General features: G+C 37.6%; 4 protein-coding genes across 4 annotated transcripts; 3 read left to right on the top strand and 1 right to left on the bottom strand.

Annotated features, from left to right (window-relative positions):
* The first annotated feature begins 13 nt into the window (after nt 1–13).
* Nucleotides 14–1,077, top strand: LOC149934867 (uncharacterized). The gene is made up of 2 exons (XM_090180625.1): nt 14–269; nt 659–1,077. Exons 1-2 carry the CDS (start codon nt 202–204, stop codon nt 993–995), a joined length of 405 nt encoding a protein of 134 aa, XP_090036751.1. The 5' UTR covers nt 14–201; the 3' UTR covers nt 996–1,077.
* A 178-nt stretch (nt 1,078–1,255) lies between these two features.
* Nucleotides 1,256–3,515, bottom strand: LOC149934866 (signal peptide peptidase). The gene is made up of 9 exons (XM_090154012.1): nt 3,234–3,515; nt 3,049–3,147; nt 2,883–2,965; nt 2,652–2,826; nt 2,467–2,592; nt 2,350–2,407; nt 2,164–2,284; nt 1,916–2,104; nt 1,256–1,855 (listed from the first exon to the last, which is right to left on the bottom strand). The coding sequence occupies exons 1-9, from the start codon at nt 3,417–3,419 to the stop codon at nt 1,789–1,791; spliced, it is 1,104 nt and encodes a 367-aa protein (XP_090010138.1). The 5' UTR covers nt 3,420–3,515; the 3' UTR covers nt 1,256–1,788.
* Nucleotides 3,516–3,956: 441 nt separating this feature from the next.
* LOC149934865 (uncharacterized) lies at nt 3,957–8,382 on the top strand. The gene is made up of 5 exons (XM_090153471.1): nt 3,957–4,008; nt 5,285–5,914; nt 5,974–6,224; nt 6,362–7,070; nt 7,139–8,382. Exons 1-5 carry the CDS (start codon nt 3,957–3,959, stop codon nt 8,380–8,382), a joined length of 2,886 nt encoding a protein of 961 aa, XP_090009597.1.
* Nucleotides 8,383–17,556: 9,174 nt separating this feature from the next.
* LOC149934864 (coiled-coil domain-containing protein 43-like) lies at nt 17,557–19,906 on the top strand. The gene is made up of 4 exons (XM_090154008.1): nt 17,557–17,754; nt 17,868–17,946; nt 18,009–18,227; nt 18,296–19,906. Exons 1-4 carry the CDS (start codon nt 17,602–17,604, stop codon nt 18,481–18,483), a joined length of 639 nt encoding a protein of 212 aa, XP_090010134.1. The 5' UTR covers nt 17,557–17,601; the 3' UTR covers nt 18,484–19,906.
* Nucleotides 19,907–21,023: the final 1,117 nt, after the last annotated feature.

Below are 21,023 nucleotides of genomic sequence, written 5' to 3'. Positions count from 1 at the left end.
GGTATCGATATAATTCGGCTAGTTAATTAGCGATCGTGAATTGTTTTTAGTTTTAAGTTTAAATCAATACTAGCTTTATTCTATCACGTAAATTGTTGAATAGTTGAAAGTGCAACAATTCAATTTGAAACGAAACCGTACGACGCGATCAAGTCCTAGGATTGGAATTGCTCGATCCTAATTTTTTTGCGATGAAAAGCTATGGCTCATTACGTTGATGAAGACGAAGTTATAGCTGCACTTAAAAATTTAAATGTGGAGTATGATAAGTAAGAAGTTTTATTTTCTATCATGATTAATATAATTATTGTAATTCAAGGCTTGAAATCAAATTAAGTGCCAGGAAAAGTTTGTTTAGGCCAACACTCATAGCCCATTAAATTCCATCTTGGATTAATCCAAGATTCCATCAGTTGAGCACATAGATATATGAAACAGCTATTTCATATATTTATGGTTAAGCATTTATATATTTAAGCTAACACTAGGTAAAATACAATTTAGTAAAATTACGTTATTCATATTCAGAAATGTGTTACCTTGCCTTTCAGAAGATTCACACTATGCAATTGTGTTGGTACTTTCTTCTAGGGATTTAGCTACTCCCCGCTCCCAACAAATAGACTTCTGTTATATGTTTTCATTCAATATCTTTCAGAGAAACTCTTAAAGCTCGGAATGTAGCTGATCCAAAAATCACTCAATACTTAAACAAGAGCAATATCACTACAGTCACTATGCCAAATTATTGCGAAAAAGTCACTAAAAACAACCCAACTAAGCCCATCTCCAATAACAATCAAAATTGTGAAAGTGCTAAAAACAATGAGGCACTTGCTGAAAATTCTAGCTCTGTTACTGTTACGGAGCTAAACTGTTCTCAACAAGCGAGAAATGAGGATTATTGTAGTGTTAACGAACTTGCAGGGTATTTTGAAAACTTACTCTACATACCCAGGAAAATGTCTCCTATGGCTGAAATGATGTATATGTGAGGTGTTTTGATTATGTAAAGTAGTCTGAATTATAAATAAAATTAGCCTAACTTAAACATTTAATTTTATTACCAAAAAAGAATTTGCAAAACTTCTTTTTATGGCCGAAATTATGTATATGTAAGTTGTTTTGATTATGTAAAGTTATCTTATAAATAAACATTTAAGTTTATTTATATTATAAAAAAAGAATTTGCAAAATTTTTTTATTTCCTCATTTGAACATTTACTCAATACCACAGCAATGTTTCCAATGAAAAGGTGTAAACTTATACTCTTTTTTTTTTATGAACAGATCTTTCAAAGATTAACCAGTGACTTTTATTGGAATGATACAAATTAATATGAACCATAAATACTGAATTATTTTCTGGATCTAAAACCATCTAAATCTTTCAATACTAAACTTACACTTTTAAATTTTTTAACAACAATTAGGTTTTTTTTAAACAAAGTATTATCACAAATAGTTTTTAACTTTATCCCCAGTGCCAATTTACTGGTAAAGATTTCGAGTTTTGACACTTCTTTAAAACGTACTTTCACCAAAAAATTTCTTAAGGGAAATATATTTTTTCTTAAATAAATGAAAATACATGGTACAAGATCTTTAAGGCAGACAAAATAAAAAATTAAATCTTCAAACTGTTTTACTTAATTTGTCAAAATGAATTTTTATCAGTGAAGATGAAAATGTTTTAAGTTGGCCAAAATGTTCTTGGTTGTCAAATTTAATTTTTTTCCTTAATTTGGTTTTTTTTTACCCCATTTTTAGTTCTATTTAAAATAGAACTTATTTTTCCTTCTTGGATGCAACTTTTTCCTCATTTTTAGAATCAGTCGCTGGGTGATCTTCGTATCTAAATATTATAACATTAATATTTTTTGGAAGAACAAACAAAAATTGCCAAGCAACATACTTGAACATTGGTTTCAGATCTCCCTTAATAAGGGCCACTAAAAGTGGTGTTCCAATGCAAGCTGGCACTAAGTACAATAAAGCGGGTTGGGCGTGTTTAAAATAAGCCATCACGACAATTGTCAATGCCAGTCCAGCAATGTATGCTATAAAACTAGCAACAAAGTACGTGTTTCGTTTTCTTTTCAAACTAAAATGAAAATAATTTATTTTTTCTCGATCTCCTGTGTATTCAATCTCTTTTAATACCTGATATCAAACCGTAAAAGCAAGGCAATGAAAATGCCTGGAATAACAATATCTCCAAGACCTAGCATAGCAAAATTTGAAGCATCTAAACCCTTTTCTAATAAATCTTGAGGGAAAACCACTAAAAGAAAAGCAAATTTATTGACATCCCTCTTAAAAAATTTACCTTTTTAAAAATAAACTTGCGTTTTATAGGAGCTTCAAATGATTTTGCTACAGTGACCATTACATCTGTACCAAATACCTATGGCAAAAGGCAATCTTAATATAAGAAAAAGTAAATAAAATATAATCTTACGTTACCCAAAAAATGTCGTATAAGAATAAACCTCCCAAAAGAATACATCCAGTGACTATGTTGTTTAGATGAAGGAGCTCAACTCCATTTATTGCAAAAGCTAAGCCAAATAAATTGTTAGCAACCCAGTGCTGAAAACAGATATTGAGTATTACTGGTATTTGTTATGATAAATTAATTTTTCAGTTACCTTTTTCCATAAGTACCAAGCACCAATAACTGAGCAAAAACCTAGACAAACTAGATCTTTGTGGTCAAATGCATAATCTATTAAATCTTCTAATTGTTCATTATTTCCTCTTGTAAAATGGATGCGATAAGGAACATTGGGGAAGCTTGATGGAAGAAGTTTGTTCACTATAGGACTAAATAAAGTTTGTCAGTTACTTGCTTTTACTCAAATTTGTAGGAATTTAGTAACCTCAAAATGTGAGATAATGCTAATACTCCGAGGAAGAAGAAGTATCCCGTCAAAAGCAGGTTTATGTACTCTTTTGAAAAAAGCTACCAAGAAAATATTTTTTGAAGACAACAGTTAGTAGTGTATTACCAAATGAATGGAAATATGTACATTAAGAGAATCATACTTTGAAAAAAATATACAATCCAAGCAAAGCAACGCTGGCTATTAATGGAAACATAGCAGCATCTTTGCGGGACATAGTATCAGGTTTTTCTCCAGATTCCTATCGAAAAAAATAGATTTGTCTAAACTCAGATTGAACCATTGCCTTCCAATGACATCTGCTGTAACTTAAACCTTGGTCTCTACCTTTTGCTCCTTATGGTGTTTTACAGAACGAAAAGCTCCGAAGAAAATAGGTAATAGAGCCATAATTACGATTGAAAAATACGCTATTAACATTCCTTCTTTTGTAGCAATAGTTTTAGTTGTAGCATTTTGACTGGTTTCATTAATAATAGATGTTGCATTAATCTCGTCCATGACTTCCTCCATGCTGAATTGCTGATGGCTACGTCAACGAAAAATAAAAAGCGTCAACCAAAACACACGTCACTTCCAAACAGTTCTGAACCGGAAATTAACTCTGTGAGACTGTGACTCAAACAGTCTTGGAAATAACACACGTCCACTGGTCCAAAACCAGTTTATTAATTGCGTGGACCAGTTTTTTAATTAAAATACTGGGGGTCACTGGAGGTCCGTAGGACGAGTTTAATAATTAACTTTTTATTATGGGCATTGAGGCGGGACCAGTTTAAAAATTCAAGCTTTCTCCAAATTTCTACTCCGACTTTTTTCTTTCTAACACAATAAACGTCACACTAGAGATGAAGGGCTTACGAAGTTACCAGCAACCTTTAGTAGTGGTATTAAGTTACAATGAATATTGAAGTAAAACACCACGCGGCGCGATTCACGATTCGCGCCTTCTCGAATTATAAACATTTATATGGTTTCTAGAGTCTAGACCTATTCACATTTCACATTCCATAAAACATAATTTACAATGGGACCAATAGAAAAAAAATCATGGTAAGGGTCACTGGTCCTAAGGACCAGTTTATTTTTGTAGACAAAAGGGGTAACTAATCCTAAGGACTAGTTTTAAAAAATTCCTTATTTCCAAGACTGGACTCAACCCATAGATATAGGAAACGTATATAAAAGTCTAGATAAAATATTTCAAAGGGAGTGAATACGGAGGTGACAGCTAGCAGAAACGCTTAATTTCTGCAAGCTATCCTTATAAGGCGCTATCTATTGGTAAAAAAGCTCGTGCTATCGTCGCGAGAGCCATTGTCTCCTGCTTAAAAATTATACTAAAAGTCACCAACAGATGACGTCTAAAGACTACGGCCTGCGGAAAGATCAAGCACTTATAGCGTTTTCCATTGGCCTGGTCCGAGTGATCGCGGACTGCTCGTAATTTGTTTTCGTTCCATTGGGTAGAAAAAACCTGCTCCGAGGGCGAGTTACGTCCTCCATTGGCGGAATCACTCGCTCGCGGACCACTAAAAACTGGTCTGTCTTCAGTTACGGAGCAAATTTTTTTCTCTCACAAGGATTTCGCGTCGGTCCGAGTAAGAGTTCTGACGTCATCGTAAAATCCCGAGCGGTCTCCGACCAATCCCCATATAAATCTTATAACATAGAATGATTCCGTATACTTCTTGTCGCCAATAGGTTGAGAAATCATCAAGTGCCGGAGTATAGTCGCGTTAGACTAGCGCCCGATCGCTCTAGGGAGGAAAGAACATTTTCCGAATTTCAGAGGCGGGGAAAAAAACCGTTTCCAAACTAACAGAGCTGTCGGCAACCTCAAGGATGGTGATGGAAAAAACTTGACTCCTGGCCTGCCTTCGGGGAATCAGGTTTAGGAATTCACGGGACCCCGATTTCCAATGTGGGATGCCGTTTGGCTACCCGAAGGACACGCAGGGGAATTCGTAAAAAATATAGACGTGTCCGATCTCTTTTGGCAAATAGTGTAAATAGTTCTTTAAAATTTGGTTTTCTTAATATGCAGGGTGCTTCCATACAAAAGTGGATGGAAATCGACTCAATAGTTGATTTTATAAAATGTCTTTACGATTGCCCAACTTGTTGAAATGTTGCCCTGGAATAGTTCAGCCAATGCCTAAGAATGAGTTCATAAGCTCTTTAGTGGGAGAGAAAACGGATCCACAGCTGAAGCGGGGAGGCAACATTTCAACAAGATGGCCAAGGTTATTTTATAAAAAGAACTATTTTTAGTAACAAACAATTAAATTTTTTGTGCCTTTCTGAGACTCATTTGCGGGAGGGGAACCTTCCTCCTCCATTTAAGAGTCTCACATGGTTCGGTTTGAATCGTAAAGGTCGTGAGAAAAAAGGTGGAGGGTTGGGAGTTCTGTGCCGAGCTAGTGAATCGTGTAAACTTGTTAAGTCTTGTTCAGAGCATATTTGGTTCTCTCATGAACGGTTCCCGGATCTTGTCATAGCTCTAGTGTATTGTGCTACGGGTAAATGTAGTGGAGTTTACAATCATAAAATCTACGACTGTTTAGCTAAGGATATTGAGGAATTTCGGGCTAATGGTGTTCTTAGTTTTTGCATCGGCGGAGATATGAATGGACATCTTACTGAATTTGATGGTTCGGATTGCTATAACGGTAAACTGAGAGAATTTGCAGACGAACAAAGTTTTACCATAGGGAATTTGTTAGACAATTGTGTTGGTCGCACTACTAGAAGTAGTAGGAACAGTAAGTCTACCATAGACTACGTCCTCTTTAGTGCTAACGTTGTTGATAATGTTATGTCGATGGAAATTGACGAATCTGGATCAGATAGCCTTGGTAGTGACTATAACTTGGTTTCCGTTTCACTTTGGCCTCTTTCCAGTTTAAAAGCAAACGATGACCAACCAAAAACTGCTTCAGTTCCTGACGGTGTACCAGTGAAGACATTCTGGGACTTCGATAACGAGACAACTCTAAAGGCTTACAGTGACGAAATGGAAAAGCGGGTGTCTACTGCTCAACCCTCGTATGGTGATTTTGTGTAGGCTATGGAAGCAGCAGCGCGGAAAAACTTATTAAAAAATCACCTAGTGTCATTTTGAAGAAAGGTATTGTGCCAAAGAAATGGTGGGATAAGGAAATTGCTGATGCCATGCGTGCCAGGAAAAGAGCGTGTAAGGATCATAGACAGGCGAAATCTCAGGGCTGCACGGTGGAAGTGGTGCTTGCAAAGTGGGTCTATTATCTACAGAAGAAAACTGAAGCTAAAGAATTGATAAGAAAAAAGATCCAACTTGTATTGAGAATGATATTATCAAGGCTGGCAAAGCGCAGGGGAAAAAGTTCTGGAAGTATATTTCTAAAATGCGACGTTTATCCTCCCAATCTGCTTCTGGATTAAATGGTTTTCGGTCTAAGTCTGGTATTCTTCAGTATGAAAAATCCGTCATGCAAGCCCGAATTCAAGAATATATAGCAGACATGGAGGCAACGCTATTGAGTCGTCCTACTGTGACGGATAGCCAAGTGCACTCTGTGGTGAAAGTTCCAACTGTAACTCCAGCCGAACGCCTCAATGAACCCTTCTTACTACCGGAGTTTTTAGCCGTTATTAAAAAATTACAACGGGGTAAAGCAGCTGGGATGGATGAACTCTACGGGGAACTAGTTCTGGCTCTTGGTTCTTCAGCTCTTCAATGTCTGTTGTCCATCTATAATGAAATCCGAAAGTCTGGCGATATTCCTGGTAGTTGGAAGGAGTGTCAAGTCAGCTTGATTCATAAGGGAAAAGGAAAGCCCGAAGATGATTTGGATTCCTATAGGAAGATAGCCGTTACTTCTATTATGTATAAGGTGTACGCAATTTTGTGGAAGGAACGTCTTGCTATTTATATGGAGTTGAATGGTTTTTTAAACGAGGCGCAATATGGGTTTCGACATGGTCGACGAATTGCTGATAATTTGTTCGTGTTAACACAACTTATTGAACTTTACCAACTAAAGAAGCGTCCGCTTTATTGCGGTTTCCTGGATCTACAGAAGGCCTATGATAGTGTTAGGTTACCCCAACTTTGGATGGCCTTGAAGAACATGGGAGTTGATTCTGCTACGATAGACAGCATTGAGCGCTTGTATGCCGGAAGTAGTTGTGTTTATAAAGCGCAAGGAGTTACCACCACTCCTATGAAGACTTCTGTCGGCCTTCGTCAGAGTTGCCCGTTGTCCCCCTACTGTTTGTTATCTACATAAATGGATTGGCTGATCGCCTGGAGTGGTCCTCTCATGGCGCTTTTGTGAACGGGGAATCTGGACGTCGTTTAAGTTGCTTGCTCTTCGCGGACGATGTTCTCTTATTGGCGGATTCAGCGGGAGGCCTTCAGGAATTGTTGAATACTTGCACCTCTTTTGCGGAAGAGTGTGGATTGCGCTTTGGGAGCGATAAGTCTAAGGTTTTGATCTTTGGTTCAGAGGGTGGAAGCGATACGTTCACTTTGCATGGAGCTAAAATTGTGGTCGCTACAGAGTACACGTACCTAGGAATTATTTTTTCTTCAAATGAAAATGGTTATTCGGAAGCCTACGAACGGAAGTTGGTGTCTAAGGCGACGAGTCTCCGATGGGCATTGAAGAATTTGGCGAAAAATTCGTACAACAACTACTCTGTCGGGCGCACTTTATGGAAGTCGGTGGCGGTTCCCACCCTTACGTATGTAAATGAGGTGATGGCACTCTCGAAAGCTTCCATTGCAGCGCTGGACTATGCTCAAAGAGAAGCCGGTAGGAGTGCTTTGTCTGCGGGTCCCTGTACTCCGAATGCTGCTATTAAGGGGGAGCTTGGTTGGAGCACTATGCGTGAGCGTGAGGCGGTCAGCAAATTGAAGTACTTGGGTCGGCTGATGTTGATGCCAAGCCACATGTTTCCTGGTATCGTGTTTTGGGCCTTGCGACACGAAAATGTTAGAACAGGTTTTTTTCGGCGGCTAGAACATCTTGACAAAATTTACGGTATTGGCACTAAAAGGAGTGAGGCTACGAACGAACATCAATGGGCCACTATTGTAACAATGGACGGGCGAAAATCTGCAAGCAAACTGTGGAAGGCTGAAATAAGAGAGAAGCGTAGCCTTTGCCTATATCAGTTGAAAAGTGTTCCAGCTCCAGAGCCCTTCTACGACGAATCGTGGCAAAGTGGCCTACTTTTTGATGCCCGTTGTGGTGCTTTGTTAACTGGTCAACGACCGGCCCAACTTTTCGGTGACTTGCCGGCATGCAAACTCTGTAACCATGAGGTCGAAGATTTAAGTCACATCCTTTTGACGTGTCCAGCTTTGGAGAACCACCCGGGAGTTTCGGAATGGCGGATGGACCACGAACACCTCCCTACAGAGGTGCTTGTAGGCTTCGGTAATACTATTTCAGATCTACATCAGGTCAAATGGATTCTTGGGTTGTAGAAGAAGGCCAAGGACGCTTGGCGTCGTTTGAATAATAATTAATCGGTTTCCTTTAGCTTTTATCGTATTATATATATATGTATTTTTTATTTATATGCTTATTTTGAATTGGGTTTTTGGCGGGTTTTATTTGTGCTGTAAATTTCTGGATTGGGTTTTTGGTATTTCCTGGATTTTATTCAATGCTGGTTTTGTGTATGTATTTTTTTTATTTTTTTTTGACTGTGCTCCTCGTTTGTGAGTGAGCCGCCCTGTTCCAAAAGGGTTGTCAGTAAATAAATCTTAAATCTTAAATCTTATAAATACAAAATGGGCCAATTACATTTTCGGAGGTTTCGTCATTATCAGCCAATCACGATTCAAAGAGTGACTACGGCAACGACTCGTTGCCATCTAGTTTGAGTTACTGAAAATAATTCGATTATGGATTACGTCACCTTAAGAATCCGCATTTGATTGGCCCACGTCAATCGAGTCACGGCCTTTTGACGTGTCCAGCTTTGGAGAACCACCCGGGAGTTTTGGAATGGCGGATGGACCACGAACACCTCCCTACAGAGGTGCTTGTAGGCTTCGGTAATACTATTTCAGATCTACATCAGGTCAAATGGATTCTTGGGTTGTGGAAGAAGGCCAAGGACGCTTGGCGTCATTTGAATAATAATTAATCGGTTTCCTTTAGTTCTTTTCGTATAATATATATATATGTATTTTTTACACGTGAGCGCGTGCAGGGGGCCGTGATCGAGTTTAATGTAGTTTTTAAACATGGTAGACTGTAAGTTTCTTTACTCGTAAAGATTTTTCTCTTATATGCAAACGTTTTGGATAACTATTGCGTTGTTTGTTGTTATGGCTCCTCGATGTTTCATTTCCACATGTAGAAAACGATTTGCGGTGGACGGTAATGTGTCGTTGTACAGGTAAAAGTTTGGGTTTCCTTAATCCTCGGGGCAATTTGAAATGTTAACAAACGGCGGGCTTTCAAATTGATGATTTGGTAAAAATTACTTCAGGAAGTTCAGTGAGCCTAGTGGACTATAACTCAGGACTATAACTACTGCAATATCCGTTTTTTTTAAAAACACTTTATTTAACATTGTAAATATCGGTCTTCGTTGAGTACTATCTCTTATGTTGTTTAACAGTGGAATGTTGAATTTAAGCAGAGTGCGAGACATTTATCTTGGCTAAGCTTCTAAGAGAAAAAGCATATTATTACATAAAAGGTAAAGTTTTGAAAAAGAAGACAATTATCAGTATGATTGTTGCTGTTTAATTCAATGACTGTCGTCAATTCGTCATAAGTGTCATTCTTTAGTGTAATGTATTTTTTCTGGGATATAATTACTCTTTCATAAGGTTTTTGTTTATCTAAGTTTCTACAAACATAATAATAAATATAATATTACTTACTTTAAATGTGAAATAACCTTTAAATACAAAGGTTAATACTAAGGACCTTCAGTCACTGCTTCTCCCAAAACTGCCATTGACATTGCCTGCTATTTTAAAAGTTGGGCCTATGTCAGGCCTAGGCCTAAATATTTTCAAAGCGAACCTAAACGAAATCTTATTTATCTTCCCCACAATGGCATTTAAATATTCCTTGTAATAAGTAAATATGAAAACAAAACTAAAAATTCAACAAATCTTAACACTATTTTTAAATAAAAATCCAAAAACGTTGAAGTGATTCATGTGAAAAACTCCAGCAAAAACCTATGGGAATTCTGCGAGCTTGGATCGGATGAATCCTGTAAAAATCGTCTGAGCTACTATTTTTAACCGCCATGTTATGGCGCTAGCGGGTTGCCGTATCAATGAATGGCCGCTGATTGGCTGAAGCTTAAGCAAAGACTATATAATCATTAGTCGTTGCTACAAAATGTCTTGGCGTCAGGTCAGGTTCTCCGGTAGACGGGAGCATTCTAGGTAGGAGTATAAGATTTCTATGGCAATCCCAATGGAAAACGCTATTAGTACTAAAATGCTAAGAGAGCTCGCACTCTTGGTCACGTGCCTTCCTCGGTGTCTGCTAAGTGTCAATTCCGTATTTTATGTTAGGCTTAGACGCCCCGAAATTTATCTAGACCTTTATATACATTTCTTATATCTATGGACTCAACCATAGAGATAGAAAATAAGTAGAGGCCCAATGAAATCTGAGGGTTTGTTCAGCAGTGCTATTCCCCTTCGCGAGCTATGCGTTATAAGCAGAGTTGCCAGAATAATATTTTAGATCTCGCACAAACCAACTTTAAAACTAGCCCAAATTCCCGCACAAGCCAAAATCTGATTAACCCCAAAAGAGCCCAAATTCCCGCCCAAGAAAAATTACCGATTTCTGCTATAGAACGGGAATTGGCGCGTTATTTGAAAATAATTTTGGAAAATTATTGAAAACATCACAGTTTGCAAAGCTGGTTCCAGCTTATATTTTCTAGGAACGTTGATTCCCGTTATGAAGGATGGGGTTGGAAGGGGGAAAACCGGTACCCCGTTACTTCGCCTCGAATTTTTGGCACCAGCCCAAAAAACCGCCTCCCGCCCAGAGGTTTTTTCCCCCGCAACAGCCTCCGCAAAGCAGCCCAATTTGGGCGGAAAACCGCCCATCTGGCAACTCTGGTTATAAGGAAGAAAACACGTGGCGCCACAAACGGCCATCTAAGAAACTAAACTCCCTTTGTGGCAACCAGCTGGGCCATAGAGATAGAAAAGAAATAGAGGGAAGATTACCGCGTTAAGGCACCCCTATTTTTGACCGGGATAACTCACCCCCCCCCCCCACGCATGTATGAAAGCGGAGATGGGCAGAATTTGCAACGCCATCTATCCTTCCTTTGTTTACATCAAATGACAGTTGATTTTCCAAAAGGTATAATGTATTTCATTTTACCATAGACAGTATATATCCCTAAGGGGACGAGAAAACACCTAGCTTCTACTGCATTAACTTCGCTGTTTCTCTCATTGACGCTCTGTTATTGAAAAAGGGGGGAACAAACGTAAGCTTCTAAGCGCTTCAAATGACCTTGAATTCTCCCGTTTTTAAAGTACGGCCGTCTTTATTCAGTTGGGGCCCTAGCATCGATACGCACTCTTGCAGTTGGTCGCAAAGCAACTGTGATTGGGTCTAAAAATTAGAGCGTATTCTCGTCCCCTTAGGGATATATACTGTCTATGATTTTACCGCGCGTCGATGGCGCCACGTAATCTGCCCATCTCATGGCTTCCTACATTGGCGAAAAGGGGGTCGCCAGGTACAATCGTTCCTCTATGATACAATAGTGCCTCTATTTCTTTTCTATCTCTATGAGCTGGGCTCTATGACGTCATTGCAGAATGTAAACAACGTCGATATTTGGAAAGAAAAAGGTAAATTGACCTCTATTTTTCAAGATTAAATACAATTATCAATCGTAATAATATATTTCTGATAGACTGGCATTGCATACAAAATTGTCCTTGGAAAAGGATTATTGTGGTAAGTTTGTTTCGAAATGCTTCTTTCTTTTGACTATTGTTGATGTATTTGCTGATTTTTCTTAATCTTATATTTACAAGTATCCTATGGGGACTTTCCAATATTATTAATCTCGAGTGTCTCCGAACTATCCAAATTAATATGTTAGCTGTAAGTCCTCTATAAAGTTATTTTGGTATATACCGATATCACCAGAAGTACTTCTGATATCACTAATAATATTAAATTCATAAAATTGTATACTTTTCTCCCGGTTTTGTTGAATCTCAAGGGAAAATCCAATTTGGAACTTCACAAGCTTCAACTATTTTCAGATTTATTTAAATTTACATAATTATAATAATTAAATTATTATAATTCATTCAAAATTGTATGTATAAAAAAAGTAATATTTCAAACTTCAAAAAATGTTACTTTATTTATGATATTAAAGCCTATTACAATTTACTAGTTACAGAAACTTCCTTAAGCCTAAAAAGTTCGTTTTTCAAAAGCTGTAGTTGGTTTCCATGGTTTCTTACGCCTATTTCTAGTTCCTCCAGAACGGTGTGGTGGCGCTATAACGCATTCCACGGAGGGGGGGATGAAATTTCCATATCAGAAAGATGCTCTTTTTTGTCCCGGTCTGGGCCTCTACCTATTTTCTATCTCTATGGGCTCAACTGAACTAGGGTTTTTATGGTTTTTGAAATAATGAAAACTTTTCACCTGTACGGGCTGCGTTCAACAACTCTAAAAAAGCTCAGCGCTGAGCTCAACGGTCAGCGGTTTTTTGCTGAACGGGTTTTTTTATTTCCGGTTTTGACGTCGGAGACTCAGCGGAAACATCGGCTGAGCGAGATGGTTTTTCTGTTGCTCATCGGTATCGTGACGTCATTCGACAAAGTTAAATGAGGGGTAGCAGACGATATTTTGTTCGTTAAGTCAGCGAACTATAAATCGTACAACAACTTTTAGATTTTGTGACGTACCGTTGATTAAAAGAACTCAACGATAACTCAACGGTTTTTTTCCGTTGATAGTTGTTGAACGCAGCCAATGTATCCAACAAGTGTTTCAACAACCACTAAACAGTAACTTGCAGGTCCTGGCTCTCGGAAATATTACTTCTTGGTGATTTCCTTGAAGATGTTTTATTTAATCACCTATTCCGGCAAAATACAACAAATGCTCCTAAGAGCAACCTACATGGCAATCCTACATCAAGGTACGATCCAGAGGATATGTTGCTGGAAAATGTGGAAATACAAAAAGCGTTGCCTCCCAAATTAGCAAAGGCCAGCGCGCGCTTTTTCATGACATTTTAGTGACCACCGCTAGTTTCAAGCCTGCTAATACGTAAATTGTAGACGAAAACTATTCGCTAGTTTTGGAAATTTGGAGTAATTTTTAGGAAATAGCGAGCAACTTCAAAATACAGTTTGGCTGTTATTGTATGGAAGAAGTTGGTAGTTTGGGGTAAAAGGTGTATTCCCTTTGAAATATTTTATCTAGACCTTTATATACGTTTAATATATTTATGGTTTTTACTCCCCTCTCCAAATTTATCTGGGAAGGAACTATTTCCGGTCGGTCGGTTAAACAGTTAGAATGGCTAGCCAAAAAGTCATATATAAGCAAATTGGAGACGCGTTTTTGCCCTCATGAGAATTTTGCGTCAGATAAGAAATGCGTCGGCTCACGTGTATAAGGAACATACTATACTAATGTTAATTTTCGATAATATATTTTAAGGTGAAATATATAATGTTACTAAAACTAAGTATAAGAAGATAATATTATTATTATTATCATCCTCTTATGGTATAAATAATTAAAATTATACGGAATATTTTTATATTACCGGGCAATTTTAAGGCTTCTCATGGAGGCAGAGTTAATTCATTTCGTATACAATTATCTTTCGGAAAAAGATGAAAACTAATCCCTTTAGAACTAAACGTATTACTTTTGCAGTACGGTATGCAACAAGTGTTTCCTTTTAACCAGGTAACTTTTTTTGGCATTTTAAGGCTTAGCAAAAAACCGATGTTATGTTCGAGAAAGGTTTCGCAGCTTTCTAATACTTCAATATAAATAGTAACTTATGAGTCCTGGCTGTCGGAAATATTACTTCTTGGCAATTTCTGGGAAGATGTTTTATTTAAGCGCTTATTGTACTCCCATTTACCATCTAACACCAATTTTAAATGGAATTGATAGCCTACAACGTCATGATATCTCACGTTTTATATATTCTGTCCAACATTTGTTCCTTATAAATAACGTATAGACTAATGTTTTTTTTTCCTTTAGATAATTAGCAAAATTGTTCTGTAGCTGTAATAACAGGATTCATAGTTAAAGTTACCGAGGAGAGGTTAGAGTGTGACGACTGTTTAGAAAAATTAAGTCAGCCTGCGTCCAATTCCCCACTTCCTCTAATTGAGAAGGATTGAAAAAAATACAAATTCCTCTTCAAAGTTTTAACTGTTTGTAAATTCCTAAATTGATGGATGTTCCATCTTCTGTATGATTTTTAATTTCTACATTGAAATGTATTTTAAAATTTATATTTAAAAAATATATAAATAAATTTAAATATCATATTTCATTAAGTTTTGATAAATAATATTTGTCTTCAGAAATTACTTTTTGCATAAATGCGCTGATAAAGTTTTAGCAGTTTAAAAAAACGCGGGAGCTCTTCAGCATGGACTAATTAATGTATACACATTAATTAGTCCATGTCTTCAGTGAGAGTTGAGGAAATCTGAAAAACGACGCCACCTGGTGGAAACGAGGCATGCTACTAGGGGGTGGTTCTGTCCACTACCCCTGCGAATGTAGCGCGCGCCGGCCTTTACTAATTTCAGAGGCACCAGCCTGATAATCAGCCTATGATGAAAAATATACTAGGACATCACTAACAGTGTTGGAAATAAGCTTTTTAAAAGTACTGGTCAATATGACCAAAATACCCCCTACTTAAAAAATAATTTACTGGTCATGACCACTCTTTTCTACCCCACTTATCTCCCTTACTCTTTTATATTACTTTTGAAAGTGAATTGTTAATAATGATATTTATTTATCACATACCAAAGAGCTTTGATATTTATCACATTTCTTAAGGAACTTTAAAAAATATTTCACATCTTCTTGTTCTTCGAATAAAAACTTATCCGTATTTACAGTTTTACATCATCTTCTAGTCCTTCGAATAAAAACAGTTTTACTCCTTTTTGACTTTCTTTTTGTTTCTAAAAACCATAAAGAAATTGCAGGATAGGCATCAATGTCTTCTATGCTTATGTTTCTTAAACATATTCTTAAATTCGATGATTGATATAGATGTTTCGCATTTAGCTCGACGAATCTGACTGATAATCTACTGATTGTAGCGGAAAAACGTCAAATTGCATTACTGCCAGATGCCAGGAAATCCGTTCGATTTAGGAGTAGAAATAAGTCAAAATCCGCAATTTCATTGGCTGTGAGAAGCTGAGAGCGCAACGCTTTTTAATCATTTTCTCTTTTCGGTATATAATTATATTTTTAATTAAAAATAAACTGGTCATTATGACCAGTGAATCCTCCAGATTCCATTTAATTTATTGGTCATAGCCCAAAAGAAACTGGTCTTTGACCGACGCCACCGCCTTATTTCCAACACTGATCACTAAAGCCGGAACCGGCATTTTTGACCATGGAGCTTCTATACATGGAGAAGAAACTAGCGGTCCCCCCTCTAGACAAAAATGTACCTCAGTTCTGCGCAACGCTTTTTGGCCTCCCGCGCATCCCGAGCCCATGTAAACAATCTCTGACGTCATACCCCTAATCATGGATGTAGAAACTAGAAAGTACATCCATGCCTCAATTGCCATGTGCGTTCCAAGGCTTAGGTTTATTTTTATTACCTTCCTAGTCAAAAGTCTGTGATAATTTAAATGTACCTGTATAATGGGTGAAATAGGTAATAATATATAACGTCAAATTTATCCAAACTACCACAACGTTCAATCCACTTGAGGCATTTCTCTTGTTTTCCAAATTTTTTGCTTAGTTTCGGAAATGGTATAAACTTGATATCGTTGTTCTTAATGTACCGGGAATCGCTCCTACAACTACCATACACGCATTTTTTCTTTTTCCCTTTCCTAACATTACTATCCATTTTTGTTTTAAAATTTACTATTTTTAGACTAAAACCTTTAGTAGTTTTGTAACGAAAAAACAACGATACGAACCGAGGGTTAGTTTTAAACCGCAGCCATCTTTGTTGTTTATGTGGGCTCGGCTTTTTCTACAAAAAAACTGGGGAGGGATGAAAATTTAGGCCCCCTTTTTGAGAACAAATTCTGTCTAAGGTTTCTCAGTACTGTTCATAGCTAGAAGATGGGGGACAGTTTCTTCTACATGGATAAAAGCTCCATGTTTTGACGAAGACTTAAGCGGGGTGCGCGTCAAGGAAATAGTAGTAATATGTGCGAAATGGCTTAAAGCATGGAGGAATAGTAGAGGAGTGGAAAGGAAAGAAGGTGCTAAATCCGACAGCGTAGTGCCAGTTCGAGGCGGGGGAAAAAAGGGGGAAAGTTGAGGTAGACTTTTTAAAGAATTCAAAACCTAACTGGTAGATTGCGCTGCCTGTGTTGGAATGTATGAAAACATGGAGGAATTGATAAAAGTCTACCTCGACACACCCCCCGTTTCTACATCCCCCTTTACGCGATTTCTGAAGAGGAACGTCAGTGCTTAGCCCAATCAGAACTAACAATACCACTCTATGCTTAAAGCAACTGATGGCTCTATCATTGCCACCTGCATAATGATAAAGTCATTCCTTGAATCTATCCAAGGCTGCCAGCGTCAGGGAAAAGTTGGGAAATTTTAAAATGGGCCTAAAAAGTCAGTTTAGCTAGTTTTTTCAACATTGCAACAACTTTTTTACTGAAATATAAGACCATTTAAATAAAATTAAAATATAGAATACAAATTTTGCCTTAAAAAGTAATTGAAAATCTATTAAAAAGTTAAAATGGTCCGGGAAAACAGGGAATTTGAATCTCAAAATTTTGTTGAAAAAAAAAAACGACTTTACTGGAGAGCGTGGTGCCATCTGTTAATAACAAATGAATCATGAACCTAAAATTCAAAATAGCGAAAAAATAACGTCGCCAGACATACCCCGACGTTTTATCCCGCTCTTCTTCGGGACAACCTGGCTCAACTGGAGGTCATTGAGCATCGCTTCGCCCCGGATCGGCTTCCTTTTCTGCTCCGGGCGTGGAACATGGCTAGGGAACACAATCTCTCCTGGCTCTTTCATTCCTCCAGGGGTCATCTTCCGCCCACGTCCACTCCTCCCTCATAGGTAACTAGAATGCTGCCGCCTACGGCCGAGCTTGACGCCAGTTCGCCTTGAACCTTCAGCCAATGAGAGGCCGTAGAGTGGTTCCGCCAAGGAGGATAATAATCCTCCTTGGTTCCGCTACTATAGCGGGAGATAGGTGACGTCATTCTCTCCGGTGACATTGAGCTCTGATTGGCTGATATCTGGCTTCGTCTGCCACGGCGTTTGGGCCATTTGCCAGTTACACGGCAGCATTCTAGTTACCTATGAGATTTCTATGCATTTGCCCACTGCCACTGCCTTATTTCCCACGCTGGGCAACACTGCGTGTCTTATCGTCTGCCTATGCACGATTTTACAAAACCTTGGTCCTTTTTATTTCCTAGCCTCCGAGGAAATGGCCGCTATCAACTTCGAATCTTGGCTTTCTGAAAAACTCAAAACAATTAATGTCGATCCAGAAATATTTGGTTCATATATTCAAAGTATTCTAGAGGGAGAAGAATCGGAAAAAGAAAAGTTTGAAGCTTTGCAAGGTATATTTGACGAGGTAAGCAATCACTATTTTTAGCTGCCCAATGGTTCATTTGCTTTAAAGTAGCTATTAGTCTGTACTTCTCTCCTTCAAAGGCCAACCTAATTTTGTTTTTTTGGCTAAATTAGGATATAGGAAATGATGAATTAATCAATGAAGTGTTACTTCAATGGTCGAAACTATCAAACTTAAATGTAAACAAAACAGGTTAGTACTCCTTAGCTTTGGAAATAGTGGAGATAAAAATAAATATTGGTTGTTTTTCTTAGAGTCATCAGGTGGCGATTTGGATGCGAAACTTTCAAGAATCATGGAAGAACAAGCAAAATCAGTTGTCTGTGAAAGCTCCCAACTAACATCTGAAGAAAAGCGTCTTCGCGAAGTTATTTTAAATCAGTACGGTCAAATTTCTGATGGTGAAGATGATGCCTACCAAGATGATGATCCAGGTGGTGTGGAAAATGTTGCTGCATTTGGTTCTTCTAGCTGTAATTATTTTGAAATTATTATAAGTTATTTTTGACCATTGGTGACACTCTTTAATTTCTATGTTCAGTAATGAGTCGCAATACCAACGGTGAAGCTGTCATGAATGCTGAAAGGGAGAAGAGAGAAAAATCGAAAGGGGATCACGAGAAAAAGAAAGCTCAAGATAAACTGAACCGTGAAAAGCAAAAACAACAACAACAAGATAGAAAAGATAGAGAAAAGAAACGTACCCAGAAATCCGAGCGAAAGCGGTAGCATATTTTTTCTTTGTGGTGTAGAATTTGGTGTGTTATATTATAAACTTCTTCAACTGGGATAGCAGTATACGTGAGACTGACAGGACTAACTTTAAACCTGATATGAAGATGCTCTCTGTTAGATAATTTGTTTGGTCCCAATTTATTACTGGCATCTATGTTTTCCTTCTATTTTATTTAACTGTGTTACAGTGATGATTAGTGATGGCCCAAATTGATATGGGATTTGTGTTAGCTACTGATAAATCAGTTATTCAGTTTATATCTAAATTACCAATTCTTTCCACTAGGGACTGGGCAGCATGACCTTTGGCTGCCATGCTGGTATGCATTTTCCAATTGGAAAAAGCATGGGTGGCGTATTATCTACGTCATTCTGCCAAGTCCCTATTGATCAGGAAAAACTACCAATATTGATTTAACGCTGTTATAGGGTAGAGGCAACTGCTGTGTCAGGTTTTTCTTTGATAAAAATGGTATAGATTTTCCGTATCAGTAAAAATTTGGTATTTGATTATTTTTTTAAATGTAAAATAGGCCACACTAGTGATTACCCTTTGAAACGGTTGGGTGGGTTTGGTCAATAATATCGGAGCTACAGAGTAATGGCCCTCCGGAAATGAGACCCCTTGAAAAGCTCCACTAAGGGGTTCTTTGCTAATAATATTACAATTATTAAACTTTTTGCTCGCTGTTCTACCTTTAATATATGGAGCAATATCATTTTATAGCTTTGGCATTTATTGTCAATTTTGCATGTGTTTTCTCTGTATAAAAAGATAGGGTCAGTAACTTTTCAATTTAAATAATGCAGCTATATTCCATAATTGCAAGGGTGTATGGCTTTTTGAGGGATCTCTTTTTTTGGAATGACATTCCCCACTAGTGGCTCCTAAATCATAGAGCAAATACAGTCTGCCAATTTTATTCCTTGTTCATGTAGTCCTATATAATCTCAGTTATCACCTGATACATTTATATAGGCTTAGAGGGTTAGCTTAAATTTCTGGTTGAGAAAAGTTTAAATTGTATAAATTTTAAAGCAATCTCTTTTTAGCAATAAGATATTATTTATTTGAGTATTTTTTAAGTGGAAAGTCCCCTTTTTAAAATGATAAATTTGACGTCTTTAATTATTTCCTAATTAATGTAAGAAATGAAAAATCTTTTGGTGGCCACCATTATTTATTATACAGAGTAGAATATTCACGATACAGTCATTTCCAGCATCCACCAACTTTTTAGTGTTGATGTTATTTCAATATGGCAGGCTGACATTGTAGTTTTAGTACATAAGATCGGGCTTCCCAATTGTATAAAAGAATTCCCTTATCCCCAATTGTATAAAAAGAACTCTCTTAATTATAGTAATACTAATTAAGTTTGTTAGTGTTACTAATAAAATTTATTCATCAATGAAATTTTGCATTTCTGCTTCCTAATCACTGTGGTTTGATTTAAACCAGGTATATTTTGTTATAGAAGGCTGAGTTGTAATTAAGTGTCATCGATAAATTATGATCAGGACAACCTATCAATGTTGTTCCACGTTAAAAAGGCCCATAAAGCATCTCTCTAATTTCCAAAACAAGTTCCATTAGTTACAACTATTTAGTCACGATTGGGTATCGCTTTTACTACAGCGCCATTTGCCAAATGCATTTTTTTCAAATAAATTACCTATGAAAAATGGGTATAGATTAGAGATTTAGAGATGAGGCTTGGGTACGCTAAAAGCCGGGCTTACCCGACCCGACCCGAGCCCTCCTCGAGGCGGGTCGGGTTTTCGATATCGAATTTTTTGGCGGATCGGTTCGGGTTTAATGTTATATTTTTTTTCCGGGTCGGGCCGGTTTGGGCTTTTGACATAAGACTGACCAGGTCGGGTCGGGCTTTTTATATATTAGTGAACGGGCCTTCAAGTTTCTATTTTATTCGCAACAACAAATCTCTACATACAGAAAGCGAATCATTATCACGTGTTAATCTTATTCTTAGCATGTTCACTAATTTTTAACCGTTTCTCAAAGAGCTCCCAGCGCCATCTACTGACAAAATTTGAATCTGGGAGGCAGGGTGTGTATGGTGCGAAGGCCTAGTTGTCATGTGCACCAAAATAAAGTTTATTATTTTTGAAAAAAAAAAGGCCACTCTAGCATTTCGTACAAGCGTATACTATAAACATAAAAAGTGCAAGTTTATCGGGGGGGGGGGGCTGTTGCGCCCCCTGTTTACCTGACAGAGCTGAAACTTTCACACAATGTAGAGGTATAGCAGTTTTAAAGATTTAAAAAGAATCGAAATTTAAAAGTCAATCGTATCCAAAATTACAAGACTGCGTATTTTTAAAAAAAAGTGTTTAAGGGGGGTCGGAAGAAGGGGCTGGAAAATCACTGCTAACTACTTTTAGCCCGCGGAACTTGGTTGTGCAGATAGTGGCAACCAGCCTTGGAAATAACGGTGGTCAGGTGGTCAAAGACCAGTTTATTAATTGCTCAGACCAGTTTATTTATTCAAAATTTTAGGGGTCACTGGTCA

The sequence above is a fragment of the Leiobunum rupestre genome, chromosome 7 (assembly GCF_980474605.1).
Source record: "Leiobunum rupestre chromosome 7, qqLeiRupe1.1.hap1, whole genome shotgun sequence".
NCBI classification, from domain to species: Eukaryota; Metazoa; Arthropoda; class Arachnida; order Opiliones; family Sclerosomatidae; genus Leiobunum; species Leiobunum rupestre.
This window is presented reverse-complemented; position numbering and strand designations above follow the sequence as displayed.